Source organism: Erythrolamprus reginae, chromosome 1 (assembly GCF_031021105.1).
Source record: "Erythrolamprus reginae isolate rEryReg1 chromosome 1, rEryReg1.hap1, whole genome shotgun sequence".
In the NCBI taxonomy this organism is placed as follows: Eukaryota; Metazoa; Chordata; class Lepidosauria; order Squamata; family Dipsadidae; genus Erythrolamprus; species Erythrolamprus reginae.
In genome coordinates, this window is record NC_091950.1 from 185,053,836 (window position 1) to 185,077,866 (window position 24,031).

General features: G+C 41.5%; 1 protein-coding gene across 2 annotated transcripts in view; it reads right to left on the bottom strand.

Annotated features, from left to right (window-relative positions):
• Positions 1–1,472: 1,472 nt before the first annotated feature.
• Positions 1,473–24,031, bottom strand: part of FIGN (fidgetin, microtubule severing factor) — a 185,955-nt gene continuing 163,396 nt past the window's right edge. For both annotated transcript variants that reach the window (XM_070731653.1, XM_070731654.1), the window contains one exon: positions 1,473–11,833. In XM_070731653.1, the coding sequence (XP_070587754.1) occupies positions 9,585–11,833 (2,249 nt within the window). In that variant the 3' untranslated portion in view covers positions 1,473–9,584. The remainder of the gene's footprint in view (positions 11,834–24,031) is intronic.

The window sequence follows — 24,031 nt, forward strand, 5'->3', positions numbered from 1 at the left end:
CAGCAACTGCAGGAGCCTTCAGAAGTTTATCAAAAATGAAGAATTGCCTTGTGTAAATCTGAAGTTGACTGAGAGGAGAGAAAAAAACAACACCAACAACTAAAGGTATGAGCCAATCTAGTGTAATTTCCAGACGTTCCCTACAACCTGGAATTTCAGCAATGCTGTACAGTATTTGTTTTTGCTGCGAAACCTATGAAGATGGGCTCTTTTAACATCTGTTTCATTTTTTTTTCCTTGGGAAAGCCAATATTTTTCCTCCGCTAATCTGCTAAGTATGTAGATGAAAAGCACGTGGAGGTGCGAGGAAAGACTCCAGATGTTAAATAGTCTCTAAACAGTGCAATTATTTACACAATAAAAACCTCATCGGAGAAGTTAGGGTAGATTTCCCCCCCCCCCCATACATTTTTCCTGTGTGTGTGTGTGTGAGAGAGAGGGAGAGACAGAGAGACAGACAAAGGGAGAGAGAAAGAGGAAGAAGGGAGACAGACAGACACAGAGAGGGAACGGGAGGGAGGGAAAGAGAGGCAGACAGAGGGGGGGCGAGAGAGGGAGAGAGAAAGAGGAAGAAGGGAGACAGACAGACACAGAGGGAAAGGGAGGGAGGGAGAGAGATGGGGAGGGAGAGAGAGAGGGAGGGAGAGAGAAAGAGGAAGAAGGGAGACAGACAGACACAGAGGGAAGGGGAGGGAGGGAGAGAGAGAGAGGCAGACAGACGGGGAGAGAGAGAGGGAGAGAGAAAGAGGAAGAAGGGAGACAGACAGACACAGAGGGAAAGGGAGGGAGGGAGAGAGATGGGGAGGGAGAGAGAGAGGGAGGGAGAGAGAAAGAGGAAGAAGGGAGACAGACAGACACAGAGGGAAGGGGAGGGAGGGAGAGAGAGAGAGGCAGACAGACGGGGGAGAGAGAGAGGGAGAGAGAAAGAGGAAGAAGGGAGACAGACAGACAGAGAGAGGGGAGGGGAGGGAGGGAGAGAGAGAGACTCAAATAGATCCAACTTGCAGCTAGTTTGAATCCAGTGAACATAATCAGGTGATATATGGAGTGTTTTTCCCCCTTGAACACTCATAAGGTAGGAGTGGTGGTGGTGGTGGTTCTTTAGGCTTCCTCTATCCTCAGCACATCTTGTGCTGAATTACACAAGCTCTACATGACAGCAGTTGTAGAGGCTGAACTGAAAAAAGCTTTCCTGAATCCTCTGAAGATTCCTTTGTGTGTCTTTGCAGAGAGAAAGATCATAAGTTTAACCCTAAGGAATAGGGATCAGGGTGTTTATTATAGTTTCTATGCCATTCACAATATTTGGGTTTGCAAAACACTTAACAATACTGGAGGGGGGGAATCTTTTGAATAGTTGCACTGAGATGGGTTTAAAATGTAGGCTCGTTCAAAAGGTAGCTTGGAAAATAAAAGATAGGAAAGGTAAATAAAAAAAACCCTTAACTCTGCATATTTTTTTAAACTCAGAATTCTTTTATTTGAGGTATGCTTGTTCTTTTTCGTATTCCATGATAGTAGCATAGCCATATACAACAAATTTTACAATAGAGAAAACTTTTCATAAAAATATCTGCCTTGAACCACAACTTTTATTTTAATTCTTCAATGATTACTACTGAAACTAGTTATTCTATATGAAAACTTAATTTCCCTGTGGTAGCAAGTATTTATGAAAAGGAATATTCAGTAGGGACAGTTAGTTACAATACTGAGCACTGATTTTTTTCTTTTTTAATATTACAGTGCTAACACCCAAGAAAATGAGATGCATGGATTACAATTGAAACTGTAACAATGAGGACAAAAAAGCATTTTCAGATCTCCAGGTTAATTGTACAGCAGCTTCCTACACACATATGATCAACCATATAATGATCCCATCAAAATAATAAAAAAAAATATTCCAAGCAGAAATGTCTCATTTACATTAATAATGTTCACAAATTATATGAATTCAGTTTGCAAGTGATGGATAATTTAAGCTTTCATCATCTAAAGCTTGTCATTTCCCCCACCCCAAAAGAGAAATGGATCATTTCACTTTTTTTTTTAAACCAGTGCAGTAATATCACATTTAGTTTCAGAAGATGCAAAATAATGCACAACAAAAGTGATTTCCAATTGATTGATGAATAGAGAAGCAAAAACAGTACCAGAAGAATTCAAAGAAACATATACTATAGAAGTCTTTCTCTCCTTGTGAGGGGTCAAAAACTGGTCAAACTCAACACATTGTTTCAATTTAAGTAAATAAAATCAATATGGCCAGAAAAGCAAAGTGCACCAAAATTTTAATTTAGTTGGGCTTTAACGGAAAGGGGAGGGGGACTGTCCCAGACAACGAGTATTATTTGATGAGAAATATGGCATCCCACACAGAAAACCAACAGAAATAATTCCCCCTACCTCTTAATCATTCCACTAGGCAATGGTACTTCTTCAAGGAACTGCAAAACAAAAGATCTGAGGCTACTTTATTAATGGGAATTAAAGAACAGATTGTCAGGCATACCAAAAAATAAAAAAAAATAAAAAAAAATCAAATGCATTTCTGCATTAACATCTGTGAATGCTGTGGATTGTCACAGTTCATTTGCTTTTTGTAAAAAGATCCAGAATTTGCTGTCCATGCATTGATTTGGGGTATTTTACCCATTCAGTACTTTTTTTACAAAACGGAAATGATAGAGAGAAAGATAGACAGAGAGAGAGAGAGAGAAATGTATTTTTCTCCTACAGTACTGTAATGCAGAGCTAGTGGAGACAAAGGGGAGGGGGGAAATGATGCAAAAATAAATAATAAAATATAAAATACTTCATACAAAGTACTTCAAATGTGCCATCTGTGTACAATTACTTCCAAAAAACAAACATGTTTATAAAGCAGAATTAACAATAAAACTTTTTGATTACAGAACACATGAGCATCTTCACACTATGGATCCAGTTCTGTGCACAAGGTTGCTCATGTCGGTAAACAGTAATGAACTTCAGACATGCGCAATTGTGTGCAGGATTGAAGCCCATGTTTAAAAGTCCTTTGGGAAGTGCCTCTTTTTTATTTTTATTTTTGGTTTATGTTTAAACCTTGCACAGACTCTTACAAAATGCATTGTGTTTCATTTTAGTACACAGGAAGTGAGAAACCTACAGTCATAACAGTGTGTGACACATTTCTTTTTACAGAACTGAAGATAAAAAATAATCCTTAAGTACTATCATTTTTTTTTGAGTTTTAAGAGCCAATTTGGACCGTGTGTCAGTCAACCATAATAGATTGTAGCCAGATTGCCAATGCAAAATAATAATAATAACAATTTCTTGCATCTAACTATGTTTTCTTTCTCCAAAATTAGGGTACATCCTACTAAAAAGGGATGTTCCTAGAGCAAGACCCAAAATGGGACACTGATCAAGATTTGCACAGTGCACGATTTCCTTTAAGTTCCCTTAAGCAATCTTGTGTTACAAGAGTACAATTAAAAGTCCATCAGTATGCCAAGCCCCCATGTATTATCTGCCCTGCCACAGTCTGCTAATGCATCTTATTGTCCTGGTGGGTTAATACTATTCAGTGTAGTGACAGTCTTTCTGAGGTAGACTGTTCAAGTTCAAGGACACGTCTTTCTTACAAAATGCATGACATTCAAAAAAAGACAACAAATAAATACTACATGTACAATATGTAGTAATGAGGTAGAAATGGTTTCAAAGAACAATGTCTGAACACACACCCAAATGTGATGGTGGGAATCTATGGAGACAAACAAAAACTACTTGGGACTGCATGTAAACCACAAGAACCATTTGGGTCGAGGAAAGATGTATACAAGCAAAGTTTTGGTTGGGAAAGATCTTCTCCTCTTTGTGTATCGTGAGACAGTAAGAAGGAATGACTACATTCCCAACCCTTAGTGGAGAACAGAACCATTTTATAAATATTTAACACTCTATAGGACTGATTCATAAAGTCTCACAAAATTCGGTTGCAAGGCTGACCCACACTGCCAACATTTTATGTATCACTGAGACAGGGAGGTGAAATTTTTCTGCTTTCAGTCTAATTGTCTTTGACAATGGTGGTGCCTGGTGCTACGCTTCTTGTGTTGCCATTAAAAATAGGCGAAAGAATAGAAGTTTGTTCATTAAAGATGCAGTATCCCTGGTTTAGAAAAAAACGTATCTGGCAGGTTCAAAATCGAACGTCAACCAAAGATCTTTGCAAAGGGGAAGGGTCAGTTCATGGACTGACTAGTCCCCAGGGCAAGCAGCTTCTTTGGGTCTAGGAATATTGCTAGCTCCGTGTTTACCAATGTGCTTTGAGTATAAATCTACAAATGATTAAGGAAAAGAAAGCTTTCATCTTTTGCTTGAAAGAGAGAACAAAGACGGCTTCATATTATGTGTGTATGTCCATATAAAGAGTATATAAACACACACATGCCTAACAAGATGAAAGGGTGTTACAACTGTAACTGGGAGGCCACATGTTGATCTTTATGGTCATCTATCCCCCATTATATCCTTGGAACTCTTAGTCAGCCTCAACATTCCTTTTCAACGGGCAATTGGCCTTTTGTTTTCCTGGTGGACATTTCACTTATCATCCAAGAGGTTTCATCAGTTCTGGTAGGATGGCAGCAGGAGAGGAATGGAAGGATCCTCGCACTTATCCTTCTCGAATTGATGGAGCTTCTTGGACGAGAAGTGAAACATCTTTGAGAAAAAACAAATTTCAGTTGCCTTTTGAAAAAGAACCTTTGAGTTATAACCATGGATCTGGATGACTGAGAATCCCCTTAAAAGGGGACTCTTAGGCAATCACATCAATGAAACTTGTGCACATGACCTGCTTAAGGAAGAAAGCCTAAACTTTGAGGTTAGGTATAAAGGGATAATTCCACCAAAACAAATAGACTTGCACAAATTCGTTTCTGCAAAATTTACTCGATTATAGCATGTATTTCTGAGATTTCACTTTCTAAAAAGATGATGTATATTTTTAGATTAGAATGAAACGTTTTATGGAACTTATAAACATTCCTCTACTCAAAGTTGCACATTTTCAGGCAGTAGAAACCTTTATTTGCAGCTTTTGACATGTAAACACATTACCATCTACCAACATCTGTTGGAATTAATTGGGGTTTTTACACTAGATTATCTCCTTTTGAAAATTGCCTAGCAAAGTATTATGCTAACCCATATAAAATGACCTTGTACTATTTTGCAGAGCATAGCCCCTGGACAGATGAGCTAGCTTTCCCAGATGGTGCTTTGCCTATGTGTTTTACTGGGAGGTTTTATTTTCTCCTTGATGGGTTTGAAATGCACAAGGAAAACCATTTTGCCCATCTATCTACATTTGAATAGAATGCAAATTGACTAATACAGAAATATTTTGTAAAAAAGAAAAAAAAAGTAAATAGCCCCAAACTGTCTTCACATTCCATTGATCAGCTCAGTCAGCAAACTTTTCACTACTATCCTTAATGGCCTAAATATTTTGGAGAGAAGCATGGTAGAAATGAGGATTTCTTTTTAAATATATAGAAAAAGTTATAGTGCCACAATTTCTGTTGGCACTGTTTATTTGGTTGGCAGAAACCAGTCCCTTGCTTTTTCTTTTGTTATTACAATTGTTCTTGTTACCACAGAAGAAAATTGGATGGAGGGGAGAAAGGAAGGGAGGAGAGAGAGAGAATGAAGTGTTACCTAATGAAAAATTGTCTCAAGTAGAAAGGGAAGCATCTCTTTATCTTCAATTATTCCTGGAATTTTACAACAAACAGTGAAGCCAAGCTATATGCCTTGAATTATTACGTTTTGTAGTGAAAGGAGAATTTTAGGCATCATAAAGATATAATGGTGGAAAAGGCATAATGAGTAATACTCTCCCTTTTATTAAAAATGTAGAAGATCTGCATTGGGTGGAATCTGGCCATACAACCTCATCGTTTTATGTGCTCTACTCAAGGCAGAATCCCGAGTCCCAATCAAATGAAAAACACAGCAGAACCATTTTACTTCTTAGTATATTTTGGCCATATCGAACTCCCTATCAAAAGTTGCTCTTCTAATTTGTGGAACATCCAAATAACCCGGAAAGGAAATTCTTAGGAGTTTTGATCGTTGCAATGAAATGTGTGTGGTTGCAATTCCATACAGGCCAAAATGTAACAGCAGAAGGAACAACTGGCCTTATTTGTCTAAAAAGTGCAAACCGCTCCCCCTCTCAATCAAGTGAAAAAACAGGCTAGTATTTATAGCTCAGGATTGAAGCAATGAGTTCTGAGAGAACTAGACAAAGTCTGACTGATTCTATTTAACAGGGAGTCTCCATTGGCAGAGAGCGGAGAGTGGGTTATATCTTGCCTTAATTTTGTACAAGGACAGTAAATGAAACTATTATTTTCATGTTAGGTAAACATTATATCTCACTAGTTGTAGCTAATTACCATTTTGGGGGGAAATGGTGTGATATTTTCAGTAGAGAATCCACAATATAGGATTCAAATTTGGGAGTGGATCAACTCTTTGAAGTTTCTTAACCTCACAATTAAGTCTTTTATTTTTGAAACTCACTGGAAGAGTAATTTGCTTTTCCCTCAAGTACACAGTGTAAAATGTGAGCTAAACTGAGCACCTGCCGATTCCAAAGCCAACTTAAACTGAAGTGCTATTGGGATTATACTGTAGCTGTATAAATTAACTGAATGTATTTGGTTGTCACCTTAAAATTAGATAATGTTAGTTTTAAAGGATGTATAGACAGAGGTGATGCAATTGTAAATTTAGTTTTTCAAAACATGTTTGAACCTTTCAAATGGATGGCAGCACAATAGCATAATGTGTTATCTAAAAGTCAGAAGATTGGTCAGCAATATGCATCAGAAAGCCATCTGCAAGATCAATATGAATCTGGCGAGGAAGATTGTGGCTCTTCCCAAATGGAAAAGATACAATGGAAGAAATAGATGGGAGAGGGGAAAAAATAGAAAAAGAAAGACCTTTGCTAATTTAAAATGCAAAGCATTTATTAAGACCTACAGTATTTTACTATATCCTTAGTGAAAGGCACTGTTTTACTTTTTAATGAACTCCTCTGCCTTTTCGAACCAACCCATAAGTTTAGAATAAACAAAAGGACTACTAGAATGTGCATTTTGGTTTATTTGCTCAGTTTTTAGCAATGAAAATTAACATTTTAGCTGAAGAAATGCCAAGTGTAATAATTGGGCAGTAGCTTTAAAGACAAAATAAGTAGGTGACTAATTGGTCTTTTTCTCATTAGAGCTCTTCATGGCATTTATTTCATGGATTTGAAGGTACATTACTTAAAAGTAACATTAAATGCCAATAATTTCTAATTGTTCTGCTGCCGTTTCTTTAAAGTAAACAAAAGATTACATGGGAAAAAAAAAACAGAAGGGAAAGAGAAAGGGAGTGAGGGGATTGAGAGAGAGGTTGCTCTATGCTCGTATGGCTGCGAAGGTTTGAATTGCTCTACTGTTCAGCGACATTACAGCATCAGTCAGCTGTCATGAAAAGAATTGCTCATAAAAGCATTAAAGAATAAAAAAGGGAGACAATGTGGAGCAGGGGCACAGATAGAATAAAATGCCACACATCCTATCTAGCTTCTCTTTCCTGAAGGAAAACAGTCACCATTTGCCCTGGTTGGTCAAAAGGAGAAGAGGCAGAAGGATTCTTTTCCCAATCCTCTTTTCTTTTCCACGGCAATTCTTCACACACACTTACTTGGGAAAAAAACCCTTCACCATGCACAAAGCTGGTTCTTTCCAAAGAATCCTGTTTAGGATTATGAGTTAATAGGACCTTCAACAGCTCTACATGCTAGTGGTAATCTGGCTTGTCCTGTTCTTTATGTGCCTCTCTAAGGGAAACAAAACAAAATCTGAGGTAGAAATAAAATGGTAGGAATTTTCCAGCCGGGCGAATTTCTAATGACCATGGAAGGATCACATTAAACAAAAAAAACATACAAAGGCATCAAGAAAACAGAAAGGGGCAACAACAGCATACATAAAACAAAAGAAATAACTTTACATTTGGTCGTGAAAATGCAAAGCAAAGAGGAAAAGAGATGCCATTTGAGGGTTCAATTTTGTCTTATTTTTGTTTTGTTTGGTCATTCTCTGCTGCATTGCTGGAAACAGCTATGCAGCCCCTAAGCTCTTTGTGACCTACAAGGATTCTGTGCCACTGATGCATTGGGGCAATCAAGATGCCTACAACCCTAGCTGAGATACAAAAGTTGTATCTTGTGGCCTAAGATAATTTGCCTCTCAGAGTCCTAATCAGATTTCTTCTCTGACTGTCCCAGATGATTTGATAATTCGATGGGAGGGGGGGGGGACTTTTAAAAAAATTATTGTCTGTATGCTCTCTACTGACTTATCACAAAATTGTCAAGGACTAAGGACTTCCACACATGACTGCGATGAAAATTGCCTTGCTCCAATTTGATCCCCAATAATTGGTTAAAAAGAAAGAAAGAAATGTTTCTTAAACACCGGGATACTCCTGTTTGTATTTTCAAAGTTTTGAAGATTATCTTTTTAGCATGCTTCTGCTTGCTCCTTAATACATTCAAAATATTTCTCCTTGTCATTTTTTCCCCCAACCACTGAGGTAAACATACATATTTAAGATAAAGTAACATTGAAGCCTAGTCTATTAAATCTCAGCAGTACATAGTGCTTTCAACACATTCCTTTGAGGTACTGTACAAATCACAATCACTTTCCTGAGTTTTTTTTCTTTTTTTTTCTTTTTTTTGCTGACAGAACAAGGAACAAAACCAAACCACGGAAATTAAAGTCCAGATTACCGTTACCCTGTTTTACCTGTTCTTAGTTTAATACCGCAGAACAGACAGGATTGAGGAATACTGTTGCTTTTAGACTAGCCAAAATAGGAAGAATAAAAGAAAAGCAAAACAAAACCAAAGTCACACCTGGTTCTCTGTCACAACACAACTGTTCATGTCTTTAGTCCCATAACATTTTGAAGTTAAAGCTCTTTATATTAGCACATGCCACCCATGTAATTGTGAGGCAAATGAAAACGAAAGAAATGAAGGGGGAAAAAAAATAAAGCACCACTTTAGGCACTTGAAAGCAACTAAATCTCAAAAACAGCAGAATGAATCAACACACAGGGTTCATGTCCTTCTTAAAAAAAAATATCAATCCCTCCACGGTGAGAGTGTGTTGTCTAGTCTGAACGGAATGGAAGGGAACATCAACATCCTACCATCAACTGTGGCTTCGCAGAGATTGACAGTTCTCCTCGGATGCACTATTCCTTCAAGCCTAGACCTGGCTCTTTAGATGCAATGCGACCATTGCCCCACCCCGCCCACCCCGTTTCCTTCCACAATCTCAACACGACTGAAAAAGGGGTTCCGTGCCCTTGGTAACAGGTTTGTGTGTACATATGTGTGTGCGCGCACCAACATTCATTACATTTTTTTTTGTGGGGTATTTTTGTTTCACTATTTTTGTTTTTTTGTTTTTGATTTTTTTTTTTTATTTAAAAAAAAGAGAGACGGCTTGTCACTGACTGCAGCCAAACATTTTGTTCCATTCGACGTATGTATCGAGCTCCTTTGGAGAGATGCTAGGCTGTATTTTGCAAAACGCCTTGTCGAAGTCTTGGTACGTAACAGGCCTCAACTGACTAGGCATAAGGGCCGAAAGGTCTGTGGCTGGCATGGAGTGGAGAGGGCCCACGACAGCTTCCTGACACAAATGAGCCACGTCGAGGCCAGAGAAGCCTTCTGTACGCTGGACTAGCAGTGCAACCTCCTTATCGCTGAGGCAGTAATTGTGCTGTGAAAGCAGCTGTACTATTATCTGGTGCCTGGCTGTGCTGTCAGGAAGTGGGATTAAAAGTCGTTTCATGAAGTACCTTCGAAGAGATTCGTCTATTTCCTCCGGCTTACTGGTGGCGCAGATGACTATTATTTGGTCCTCAGCGGAAGTGAGCACAGTGTCCAGCTGCATAAGGAACTCAGTTCTCATCCGGCAGACTGGACTGTGCTCTTCACTCACTTGGGATGAAAGGAGCATATCAATGTCACTAACAAAAATCACCGAGGGCTGTCGACACCTTGCCACCAGGAAGGAAGCGTGAACAATTTTTTCTCCTTCTCCCAACCACTTTGTGGCAAGAACAGAACCTGTGAGTTTGAAAAATGTGGCACCTAGTTGGGTAGCTATACATCTCCCCAGTAATGTTTTGCCTGTGCCCCGCGGTCCAAATAAGAGGATGCTCCGAGGTAGAGCAGTCAGCCCGTTAAATGCATCTGACCTCAATACTGGCCATAAAACCTCCTCTTTAATGACAGCCTTCACCAAATCTAGTCCAGCAATGTCATTCCAGTCCACTGGGGGTCCTTGGCTGATAATCTCATTGGTTACAAGGTCCATGAGTTGTGCATCAGTGTTCTTCAGTTGCTCGTCCACAGAGTGGTTGGATGAGGTAGGTGCACGAAGTCCCGGGCCTTGCATTGGATGAGGAAGAAGCTGCCTATGTTCTTCGCTGTGTTCGTTCATGACGGGAGAGCTATACTTCCCAAAGGGCTCACTTGCTCTGGAGCCAAGGGAATTTTTAGCAGAACTATAGGAAGGGGGCGTCAGGGCCCGACCGGACTGATTAAATTTCCTTTGCTGCTCAGAAGCCATGATTTGTTTGGTTGGCTTAAAGGCCAAGGAGGAGGATTCAGCACTTCGGTCAAAGCCATTCCCTCTGCTGGCATTGGAAATGCTGTTGTCAGCCATCCTATACATGGGGCTCTGTGTAGATCTCTGTTGGCCATAGTTGTAATTTCCATAGCTGGAGTCCATTTCTCCTTGCCCTGCCATATAGAAAGCTTTTCTCTTGAGAGAAGTTGCTGAGCTATTGGTCAGGGCTGACGGCGCAATGGGAGTTAAGCCATGACTCTGGTAGGTGTACCCAGGTACTGTGGTGGGGGGGAGAGGAGTTGGAGCAGGGATACCTGAAGGCAGATAGGCTGAAGGAGGTGGTGCTCCACCAGGGCTGTAGCCAGGCCCAACAGCACCTTGAGGGGGATAATTTGCTGGCGGGTAGCTATAACCGGAAAGGTTAGATGTCCCATTGTAGCCTGGCACTAGGGCTGGTGGTGGTGGGGGTGGAGGGGGTGGCTGTAAAAGCCCGGAGCTATGCAAAGGAGAGGGATGAGGTGAAGGAAGTGCAGGTGCTGGCTGGCCACTGTAACTTGTGTGCAGGTATGATCCATTATATCCTGCGGCATATTCCTGAGATGGGAGCCCTGCATGCAGACTAGGGACTGTATGACTTCCGCACGTACTACTTGAATAACTAGATTCTGTCAGGTTGCTAGCCACCCCAGGTGAGCTTCCTATACTGCCAGAGACATCTGCCGGAGGGAGGGCAGTACTTACTCCAGCTTTGCTGGCAGAAATAACATCTGGGACACAGTTCATAGGATAAACACTCTCAGAGTTCAAAGAAGGCTGCCACGGCTCACTTTCACTTTTGCGGCCGTTCACTAGCCCTGATGGAGGCTCCACATAGTTACCCAGGATGGGACGTTCGGCTGGCCCTTCCAAAATGCCGGAATATTTTTCTGCATATTTCTTTAGCAGATTTGAGGCTGTGAGAGCAGAGATGTCATCGTTTGCCCAGGCATACTGATAGGTGCGCTGAAGATGGCCACGGTAAGCTTCTACCTTGTGGGCGGGAGAGCGGGTGGTCGAAGTGATGTCAAAGTGCTGCTCTGGCCACTGGGCATGTTCTGGTGTCCACTGCATCTTCAAGCCTGAAGGGTTTGGGAGGGAGGAAAAGCAAAATTAGCAATTAGATGAAAAAAAGGACAAGTGCAATGATATCTGAGTGTATCAACTCTTGATTTCTTCATTTATATGCAGAATTGCAAGGTTGAAATCAACAGATTACATGCAAATTATCTATCAAAAGAAGAAGAAAAAGGACTGCCAGTGATTCGTTTTCTTGAAGAAGGAAAAAAAGGATATAGCCACTCTTCTAATGTGTTTGGCTAACTTGGAAGCGGGAGAGCCAGAGCCAAATAAATTATTTTATGTTTTAAATGGTTGCATATGGACCTTCTTCGTATCCCAAGCATGGACCTGCTATTAAATAATCTGTTCTTCGATATATAAAGTGTACCCATCTTCCCTTATTGCACTTTTAAATTTTAATGGAGGAGGGGGAAAAAACCCCAACCTCCCATGAGCTACAGCTGACAAATCACATCTAGGATACCTTTCTTATTTGGTTCTGAACACACCTAGTTAGCACAGTATAATGCACCCTCTGCAGAACAATATGACACAGACATAGCAGGTCACTCCATAATCCAACTCTCATCTAAAGTGGTCCACGACAGTTTCAAATCTGCTTCGTGGAGTGCAGCAAAGCAATCTCCCAGGCAGCGCTCCATTGCTTTCATCACACAGAGCCTACATCTCGGTATGAATTACAACGGGCTGCTCTCTGCTTCAGAATCCTGTTGTTGAGGCTCTGGAAGGAAACAGGCAAAGGTGGGTGGGTGGGCGAGTGGGGTGGAAAGAGCAAAGCCCAGCGACACATGTCTGTCTTCTTTCTTCTCCCATTCTCTTCCAATCCCCCCGCCCAAAATGAAAGGGAATGGGGGAGGGGAAGGAGAAAAGAGAAATAAATGTAAATCAGTTACTAAAAGTTTTTTGGGACAGGGGAGTGTGGTGGCAATGGGACAAAGTTTGGTCCTGTACCAGACAAGGTAGGCAGAGTTCATCAGGAAAAAAATTCTTTTAAAATCCTTTATATCCTGTATGAATTTGCCATATACATTTATTTGAAAGCAGGCATCAGAATTTCATTTTTTAATGTGTGTCATTTCACAGAAAAAAGTGGCAATATCTTACTACCTATAGACTCATTCAGCCCTCCTTCCTTCCTTCTTCCTTCCCTCCATTTCTCCTTCCTTCCTTCCTTCTTTCTTCCCTCCATTTCTCCTTCCTTCCTTCTTTCTTCCCTCCATTTCTCCTTCCTTCCTTCCTTCCTTCCTTCCTTCCTTCCTTCCTTCCTTCCTTCCTTCCTTCCTTCCTTCCTTCCTTCCTTCCTTCCTCTATCTGATATTACTTGAAGCAGATGCTCAGATACAAAGGCTTGTTATACATCAAACGTGGATGGCTGATTTTCTCTGATAAATTACTACCGTTTTTCGTTTAACAGCCTTATACTCTTCTTTTCTTTTAGCTCTTCTCTGCCTGACTCCAGCATCTTGGCATGACTGCCTTAGCCCTGCTGAGCCAGACCGAACACAACATACAGTTTGGCAACAGAGTGGCATGTTTATTCCCTGCTGAATCCCCATTCCTTGTTTGCACATCCGCTGTACCAGACACAGGAAGTTAATTAGCAGCATGATGCTGTGCTAATTGTGTTAATTTACAAGATTTTAGTCAAAAAGAATCATGCCAGGGCTGGCACTGCTGTCAGGCTTCCGGCTTAATGATTAAGAAATACTGAAAACAAGGTGGGAAGAATTGCAGTAATTACACAAATAATTAATAGAGCAACGGGATTAATTTGTAAATATATTTTATTGCAAATACCGCTGATATGAATTTGGATTATTTAAACTGGAGGCTGTTGACAAGATTCACATAGCTACCCTTTCTCACTTAATCCAAGGATTTAATAACATAACTTAAGTCCAATACTCAAAGTTTTACACTGTATGAGATTACGAAGCTTGAATCCTCAGCTTAGTCAAAAGGGATGGGACTCGAGCAATATGTTTATCGGGTTCGTGAAAGCTATATTTTCACAATTTTAATTAATCATAATTTATAGAAGCAACTAATTTCATTAAGAAATTGTCAGTTTCTTCACAATATTTCACATTAGGCTGGAAACAGCAAGAAAAAAAAATCAGAAGCAGGGTATTTAAAAAAATAGGAAAATAGGAAAAAAATGAAAGGGACACAAATGCATTAACCTCATAGTTCTTTTTAACAAAAAAAATATTTCCTTAATTCTTACATCTTTGGAATTTTAGGTTTTTAGAAATTATAAAACACAAAAGGCAGTAAATTCAAGCTTCTAGAAGAGATTAAAGGTTTTTTCATTGATAAAAATAAGCATTATATACAACATTTAGAAATAGATTTATTCAATGATAACCTTGATCTGCAAACCACTGGGATATATATAGTTTCCCTGAAAAAGTATTTTCCGCATTTTAAATTTTCATATACAGTGTTCCCTCGGTTTCCGCGGGGGATGCGTTCCGAGATCGCTCGTGAAAGTCAAATTTCCGCGAAGTAGAGATGCGGAAGTAAATACACCATTTTTGGCAATGGACAGTATCACAAGCCATCCCTTAACACTTTAACCCCCTAAATTACCATTTCCCATTCCCTTAAGAACCATTTACTCACCATTATTACTGGTACTCACCACTGAATAAGGCACTTATTGATCCTGATATTTATAAACATAATTATTTATTAACAATAATTATTTTTTTTGTTATTTATTTGCAAAAATTATTAGTTTGGCGATGACATATGACGTCATCGGATGGGAAAAACCGTGGTATAGGAAAAAAACCGCGAAGTATTTTTTAATTAATATTTTTTGAAAAACCATGGTATAGGCTATTCGCGAAGTTTGAACCCGCGAAAATCGAGGGAACACTGTAGGTCCAACTATTTTATAAAAGCAATCTAAGTGGCCAAAGTTTGGTAATTTTCCCATTTATTTCAGAAACAAAGTCATCCCACATATGACTTTGCATATGTGCCAGTTTTAAAAAGTACAGTAATTCCCTACTTTGATTCAGCTAACAAGCTATGCCTCTTTTTTTTTTTACATTACTCTGATTATATAAACAGATAATCCTATCTGTTACCAGTCTCTCGCATCTTGTGTAAGAGTTTTGCTTCACTGATCCATGTTCAACTTAGTAATATTTGAGGGTTTTCCTGCACTTGACCATTCCAACATCCTAGAAATAGCAATAGCACTTAGACTTATATACCCTTCATGGTGCTTTACAGCCCTCTCTAAGTGATTTACAGAGTCAGCATATTGCCCTCAACAATCTGCGTCCTCATTTTGTGCATCCTCGGAAGAGTGGAAGACTGAGTCAACCTTGAGAGTTGAGAGCTGAGTCAGCCAGTGAGACTTGAACTGCTGAACCGCTGGCAGCCGGCAGTCAGCCGAATTACCCTGCAATACTGCATTCTAACCATCGTGACACTACAGTGGTTGTGGTGGTGAAGTGGCTTGATACTTTCCTATAGAATTTCCTGATAGAAAGTAGATTTCATGGTTCTTTCATGTTGTACATTATCCAGGCCCTAAATCAGCACAGTGTGTCCAAACTATAGAACCACTTGAAAGCTAGCATGAAATTTTGACTGCTTTCCATGAAACATAATGATGCCTATCTAATCCAGAAAGTTCTACCATTGCTTCATCAGTCTATATCTGTTGCTCCAAGAATTTTGGAGCAAACCTGAGATGAACAATAATATTTTAATGAACAATAAAAAACAATATTATAGCAAAACCTGGGCTCAGGTTGCTGCTACTCAATGCCAGGTCGGTGGTAAATAAAGCTCTCCTCATCCGGGATCTGATCCTGGATGAGGAGGCCGACCTGGCATGTGTAACTGAAACCTGGCTGGGCCCAGAGGGAGGAGTTCCTCTCTCTGAAATTTGCCCAGCCGGGTTTCAGATATGGCATCAACCTCGACCCCGGGGAAGGGGGGGAGGAGTGGCTATTATAGCCAGGGAGAGCCTTTGCCTGCGTAGACTCGTTGCTCCGGAGATTGCGGGTTGTGAGTCCCTCCTGGTGAAGTTGGACCTAGGGGTTCAGGTGGGCTTGTTTCTCACGTACCTGCCTCCCAGCTGCGTGGCACAAGCCCTACCTGTGCTGCTCGAGGAGGTAGCCGGGCTGGCGGTGGGGTTCCCTAGACTTATTGTCTTGGGAGACCTCAACCTGCCGTCGCTCGGCGAATCCTCTGGATTGGCACAGGAGTTCATGGCCACCATGACAGCCATGGACCTGACCCAAGTAGTTCAGGGTCCGACTCATGAGGGGGGGCACTCACCCGACATGGTATTCCTCTCTGAGCAACTGAGTAATGGTCTGAGACTAAGGGGCTTAGAAGTGTTGCCTTTGTCATGGTCAGACCATTTTCTACTGCGGCTTGACTTCCTGGCTCCAATCCTCCCCCGCAGGGAGGCGGAACCAATTAAGATGTTCCGCCCCAGACGCCTGATGGATCCAGAAGGCTTTCAGAAGGCGCTTGGGGTTCTTCCAGATACACTCGTCCGCAGTCCGGCAGAGTCTCTGGCTGAGGCCTGGAACAAGGCGGCAGCAGAGGCCCTTGACCGTATTGCGCCGTTGCGACCTCTCCGTGGCGCTAGACCCCGTAGAGCTCCATGGTTCAACGAGGAGCTCCGGGAGTTGAAGCGCCAGAAGAGACGTCTAGAGAAGCGATGGAGGAAGAGTAAGTCCGAATCCGATCGAACACTTGTAAGAGCCTTTATTAAGACTTACAAAGTGGCGCTCAAGGCGGCAAGATGCGCGTATCATTCCGCCTTGATTGCATCAGCGGAATCCCGCCCGGCCGCTCTGTTTAGGGTGACCCGCTCCCTTCTTAATCAGGGGGGAGTTGGGGAGCCCTTACAGAGTAGTGCCGAGGACTTTAACACGTTTTTCGCTGATAAAATCGCTCGGATCCGGGCCGATCTCGACTCCAATTGTAAAACAGAGTCGACTGACAACGAGTCAGTCGAGGTGACTGGGGCTAAACGTCTTTGTCCATCTGTCTGGGAGGAGTTTGACTTGGTGACACCTGATGAAGTGGACAAGGCCATTGGAGCTGTGAGTTCGGCCACCTGTTCACTGGATCCGTGTCCCTCTTGGTTGGTTTCGGCCAGCCGAGAGGTGACACGGAGCTGGGCCCAGGAGATTACCAACGCTTCCTTGGGGAGGGGAGTCTTTCCAACACTCTATAAAGAAGCGCTCGTGCGCCCCCTCCTCAAGAAGCCCTCCCTGGACCCAGCCGTACTCAATAACTACCGTCCAGTCTCCAACCTTCCCTTCATGGGGAAGGTTGTCGAGAAGGTGGTGGCACTCCAGCTCCAGCGGTCCTTGGAAGAAGCCGATTATCTAGGTCCCCAGCAGTCGGGTTTCAGGCCCGGATACAGCACGGAAACTGCTTTGGTCGCGTTGATGGATGATCTCTGGCGGGCCCGGGACAGGGGCTTGTCCTCTGTCCTGGTGCTTCTTGACCTCTCAGCGGCTTTCGATACCATCGACCATGGTATCCTTCTGCGCCGGCTGGAGGGGTTGGGAGTGGGAGGCACTGTTCTCCAGTGGTTCTCCTCCTACCTCTCCGGTCGGTCGCAGTCGGTGTTAGTGGGGGGTCAGAGGTCGACCTCTAGGTTTCTCCCTTGTGGGGTGCCTCAGGGGTCGGTCCTCTCCCCCCTGCTATTTAACATCTACATGAAACCGCTGGGTGAGATCATCCAAGGGCATGGGGTGAGGTATCATCAATATGCCGATGATACCCAGTTATACATCTCCACCCCATGTCCAGTCAACGAAGCAGCGGAAGTGATGTGCCGGTGCCTGGAGGCTGTTGGGGCCTGGATGGGTGTCAACAAACTCAAACTCAATCCAGACAAGACGGAGTGGCTGTGGGTCTTGCCTCCCAAGGACAATTCCATCTGTCCGTCCATCACCCTGGGGGGAGAAACATTGACCCCCTCAGAGAGGGTTCGCAACTTGGGCGTCCTCCTCGATCCACAGCTCACATTAGAGAAACATCTTTCAGCTGTGGCGAGGGGGGCGTTTGCCCAGGTTCGCCTGGTGCATCAGTTGCGACCCTATTTGGACCGGGAGTCACTGCTCACAGTCACTCATGCCCTTATCACCTCGAGGCTCGACTACTGTAACGCTCTCTACATGGGGCTACCTTTGAAAAGTGTTCGGAAACTTCAGGTCGTGCAGAATGCAGCTGCGAGAGCAATCATGGGCTTTCCCAAATATGCCCATGTTACACCAACACTCCGCAGTCTGCATTGGTTGCCGATCAGTTTCCGGTCAGAATTCAAAGTGTTGGTTATGACCTATAAAGCCCTTCATGGCACTGGACCAGATTATCTCAGGAACCGCCTTCTGCCGCACGAATCCCAGCGGCCAGTTAGGTCCCACAGAGTGGGTCTTCTCCGGGTCCCGTCAACGAAACAATGCCACTTGGCGGGACCCAGGAGAAGAGCCTTCTCTGTGGCGGCCCCGACCCTCTGGAACCAACTCCCCCCAGAGATTAGAATTGCCCCTACCCTCCTTGCCTTTCGTAAGCTACTCAAAACCCACCTCTGCCGCCAGGCATGGGGGAATTAAGACCTCTTCTCCCCCTAGGCTGATACAACTGTATGTATGGTATGTTTGTACGTATGTTGGTTTTATACATTAGGGGGTTTTAAGTTAGTTTTTAGTATTGGATTTTTACTGTATATTGTTTATGACTGTTGTTAGCCGCCCCGAGTTTTCGGAGAGGGGCGGCATATAAATCCAATAAATGAAATGAAATGAAAACAAATCTAATATTAAAAGAAGCATATAAAACCGTATCATATACTTAAAAACCAAACAGCACATTCATACCAAACATGAAACAAAATATAAAGAAGCCTGGTCGGAAAGGTGTCTCAACTCCCCCATGCCTGGCGGTATAAGTGAGTCTTGAGTAATTTACGAAAAACAAGGAGGGTGGGGGCAGTTCTAATCTCCGGGGTAAGTTGATTCCAGAGGGCTGGGGCCGTCACAGAGAAGGCTCTTCCCCTGGGGCCCGCCAAATGACATTGTTTAGTCGACGGGACCCGGAGAAGGCCAACTCTGTGGGACCTTATCGGCCGCTTCATGTCTGCAAGAGTTCTAAATCCAGCCCACCTTGAATTCCTTTCTATTCTTTACTCCCATGCATTTCTCTTAATGGTCACTTGGCCAGATTCTTGTAAACAACTTAAGCTTGCAATAAATATTTATACACATTTGAACTGCCCGGATCTTCTGATTTTCTGGGTGCTTGACATTAATCTAGGGTGGTGTAAGCTAAAGCAAAAGTGATGCAGAACACTATTACGCTGGGGCTTCTTATATTTCCTAGATTATTTTAATCCCATGCAGTTGGAGAGATTTTGATAGAACAACTATTTGGGGAATGTTCTTTGCTATTTTCTCCTTCTTTGAACTGGTGGAACCTCACAACTCTAGAATTGTTTTTGTAATTTTGTAGAAATTTATAAATTCCTTGAATTTGGAGAATTATTACTTTTTTACACCAGTTATACTACAAATCAATTTATTTGGTAAAGTGAAACAATCAGCAAGTTTTGGTGCTCTTTGTTTAGTCAGGTTTTCTATCAGTTGGTACTACAGAAAGCTTTGGTTACATTCAGGGGTAAAGATCTTTAAACATTCAGGAAATATGAAGGAGGACAAATGCTTTATCGTCAAGCTTTTTGTTATTCTGCAGTTCATTTAAAAAGCGCTAATAAATATACTGCAGTACAGTGACCACTGCAGTCCTGCAACGTTTAATGGATTCTTATAGTAAAGACCCGAGAGAGGAAAATTATGGAGACAGACATAAAAATATACATTATATTATCACTTATTTAGCATTTTAAAATTTTCAAACTGTTCCACATTTATCATCTTAGAATAATGTACAACAGTTATTTCTATATACTTGTGATGGCGAACCTATGGCACACGTGTCACAGGCAGCATGCGTAGCCATATAGGAGGGCATGTGATACTTTGTCCTGTGTCAGCTCCAGATGATTTTCGGCCTTTGGAAATCCTGTTTTGTCCTCCAGATGCTTCAGGGAAGCTTCCCTAAATCCCAGAGGCAAAAAAATAAATAAATTCCCCAACAGACAAACCGGAAGTTTGGGAAAACACACTTCTGATTTGCCTGTTCTAGGGTTTTTTTGGGTCCATACTGGTGTGGTCCAGAGAGTCATAACGCTATGAATCCACTGATTTTCCGTGATTTCTTTCCCGGCATTTTTGTGTGGAAGAAGCCCTCAGCTGTTCTTTGGACGAAGAATAAAGGTCAGTAGGGCAAGCAGGAGGGCTTCTTCCACCCGGAGATGCAGTAAAAAAAAAAAATCACAGAAAACCAGTCGGCTCATACCAATGAGACTCCCTGGACCAAACCAGTAGGAACCCACTACTGCCTACCAGGCTTCAGAAAGGCCTGTGTGCATGCATGGGGGGCAGTGCGAGGTGTGTGTATGCACACATGCATGGAAGAGGGAAGGGGCATGGGCATGTGCACGCATGCTAGTACCCCCACCACCACCCTTTTGGCACGTGAACCAAAAATGGTTCGCCATCACGGCTATATACTGTATTTCAGGTAAAATCTGAATTCACAGATATGTGGGTTAATGTAGCTGTTAATGTAGGAGTGACCATGAGATGGTGGACATTTATCCTAGTGTTTACCTGCCATCTTCATGGCATCGGACCAGAATATCTCCGGGGCTGCCTTCTGCCGCACGAATCCCAGCGACCGGTTAGGTCCCACAGAGTTGGCCTTCTCCGGGTCCCATCAACTAAGCAATGTTGTTTGGCAGGACCCAGAAGAAGAGCCTTCTCTGTGGTGGCCTCGACCCTCTGGAACCAGCTCCCCCCAGATATCAGAGTTGCCCCCACCCTCCTTGCCTTTCGCAAGCTCCTTAAAACCCACCTCTGTCGTCAGGCATGGGGGAATTGAAATTTCCCTCCCCCCTAGCATTATAGAATTTATACATGGTATGCTTGTATGTATGAGTGGTTCTTTAAATTGGGGTTTTTTTAGATTGTTTTAATATTAGATTTATTTACATTGTCTTTTTATATTGTTGTTAGCCGCCCCGAGTCTTCGGAGAGGGGCGGCATACAAATCTAATAAATACAATACAAAATACAATACAATCTGTTCCCCACCTGATCTTTTCTTTTTTTATTTTTGAAAAAATGCCTCTTAAGATGCACCTTATAAATATGATGGATGGCTGAAGTTGTGCTTTTTGACTGCCTACCCCAAACCATGTTAAATAAGAAAGGGGAGGGTGGCCAACATCTGATATGCCGATGCTTTGTCAGTAGCCATATTCCCCCTAAGCCTGTTCTGTGCATAGGCGAGGCCCATAACAGTCATTCGTAGTGACGCTTGTAATATACTTTCAAAGTTTCAAGTGTTCCCACCAGGGCAAAAAACTTGGGGATCTCTGAAATGTCTTCTAACAGGAAAAACTATGAGCATACACAAGCTGGGTGTTTGTGAGTGTGTGCAGATGTATGTTGTATCCATGTCTATAGCTATCTTGTATTCTTGCACAATTGACAAGACTTGGCCTATTGTGCTCTTTGCACCACCATATAAATGGTACTATTGACTTTAGCCTGCGGTCTCTGATCACTCCGTTTCCTGTTAAATATAGGAATATATAGGGCAGAAGATACTTTCCCTTCTTCTGCTTAGGCTATGTGAACGACATGCTAAACTCCTAGTCTTCTACCACTGTATTCCTTGCATAAAGAGTAGGGTAATTCAATAGGCCGTTTTTTGAATATTTTAATAGGGTAAGAATTAGAAGCACTTACTGGCATTACCCACACTCCATAGCAGTCTGTGGCAACAATTTTAGTCACGTTAATGGAGCTTGATTGTATCTGATATTCTTTTACACACAGGAAAATACAAAATGAACGAAGATTAGAGGGTTTAAATGAGCGGGGGGAAAGTGGCATGAAAATATTAATTTAATGGCTAATTTGGTGTAAAATAGTTTCTCTGTCTCTCTCACACACAAACACACAATTTATAGTGCTAAAATATGAATTATAAAGTATCTAGTTTCTTAAAACTGATCCTTGAAAAACAAATCAGGTTTTCATTATATTCATCCTCTGGGATAAATGTTCACATGCATCAAAACTATTTATTTGGCATAATTACTAGATAGCCCATTGGTTTCAGATTGCTATCCAAGTTGTGGGTCTGCTCTCTGCACAATAATTGAAAATTTATTTATTGACGCACACTAAGTACCAGTGCATTTAACAAAGGTTGTAAAAGGCAGCATTTCAGAAGTTATAAATATGAATTTAAGGGAAAGTGCTTGTTCTCCTAAACTAAAGTGTAAACTTTTCCTCTACTAGTTTAACTAATTAGCTGTATTTGAAAGTTAATGTTTAATTACAAAATCATTCTCTGTTTTAAGTGGTTTTATTCCAGCATCTGCAGCTGCACCAAGGCTGGCAGATCAAAGATTAAAAAGAAGAAATATTGTGGAATAAAGCTGTCATGGTCTGAAAAAAGTTGGCACGCTGCATAATTATTATAAAATAAGCGGTGATAGTAACTGTGCTCTGCTCTCAAGCAATTAGTACTGAAACAGAGACCACTGCGGCTACATTTAAATCAGTAAATTAATATTTGACATCTGACATGGGTAGTTTTATTAGTATATTTCTATTTGTGATAAAATATTTTTTTAAATGATACTAAGGAATTATAGTATCCAGGAAATATCCTCTCCAAGTACGAAGATATGCTAGAGTTCAATTTTGAACACAGAAAACCCTAAATTCCTTCACAGATGATTAGCATATGTAAATAGTTCCAGAAAAAGCTTTCTTGTACAAATCAGGGTCCATTTTTATATTTTTGTTGTTGTGCAAATTAAAATAATCAGAATTACTTCAAATCAGCTCTCCCCCCCCTCTAGTTTTTTTTTTTTTACCATTTCATTATCTATAATTCAAAAGGGGAAAAAATATGTCATTTCAGAATATTTTATGGAATTTGCACAAATTCCATATTCAGAGACATGCCAGAAACTTCATAAATGTGCCCTCTCCTCTGCTTTAAATTACCTCTAAACTTGTCAAGGCTAAAGAAGATACATTTTAGAATTATAGCACACATGGGCCTCTATTCTGCAAATGCAGGTGGACAGTATCTAGCACAAAAATAATCCAAACTGTTCAAAATTTAATAAATGTCTAAAGAGCAAAGTTATTTGGAAACCTGTCCTCATAATCAGAGAGACAGAGAGAACGCGAGATTTTTTTGGTTTTCTTTTGTTTCAAATAGTTTATTAGAAATTAGCATAACCGTTGAGTTCCTTCTATAACCACCTATGCTATTTTGTGGTGCTTTTATACCAATTTGTGCAATCAAAGGGATTAATTGCTTTTCAGAATAACAATAAAGCCAAATATATTAAGATTTGCCACTCCAGTAGCCAAAGAAAACAAAACAAAAAGATTTGTCTGTAGAAAGAAGGAAATGTGGACTCGTCTGCAGAAAGGAGAAAATGGAGTAAGAATACAAAAGCCTAGAAAAGAGTTGAAAAATCTTGAACTCTGCTGACGATGTACTGCTCCCCACCTCCCATTTCTTCTCACGAACATTAGTTTGGTAGGAATCGAAGCAAAAAGAAACAATTGTCTCTCCATCTGTGTTAATTTTATGTCCTTGCCATTGTACGTCAAAGAATTCTACATTACGTTTTGTTCATTTTAGGCTGTAAATAAGTGCTGTGCTAAATAGGGCTGGTCTACTGAATTAAAGGGCAAAGAGCTAAAGCTGTAAGTGAGACATGCATCCGATTATCCATTAGAAGCAGACGGATGGCAGCTCTGCCTGTGCATATTCCTTGCCAAAGCCACTGGCCTTGTCCCTTGCTCCCCACCATATGTACAAGTGCTCATTTCCAGTAATGCCCTTAAACAAAAATCAGTAATTGGAAATTTCACATCTAGTCACTTATCCGTCGTATGCAAAACGAACATATTCTGTAGGTAGTTGGTGTTTTCTTCTTCCTTTTGAGATGTAAAAATTACCTTTTCCCCCCTTGCAAAAGTTACCTCCCTACTTTATTTACTTGGATCCACCACTCCCCCCCAAAATTTTTAAAATAGAAAAGA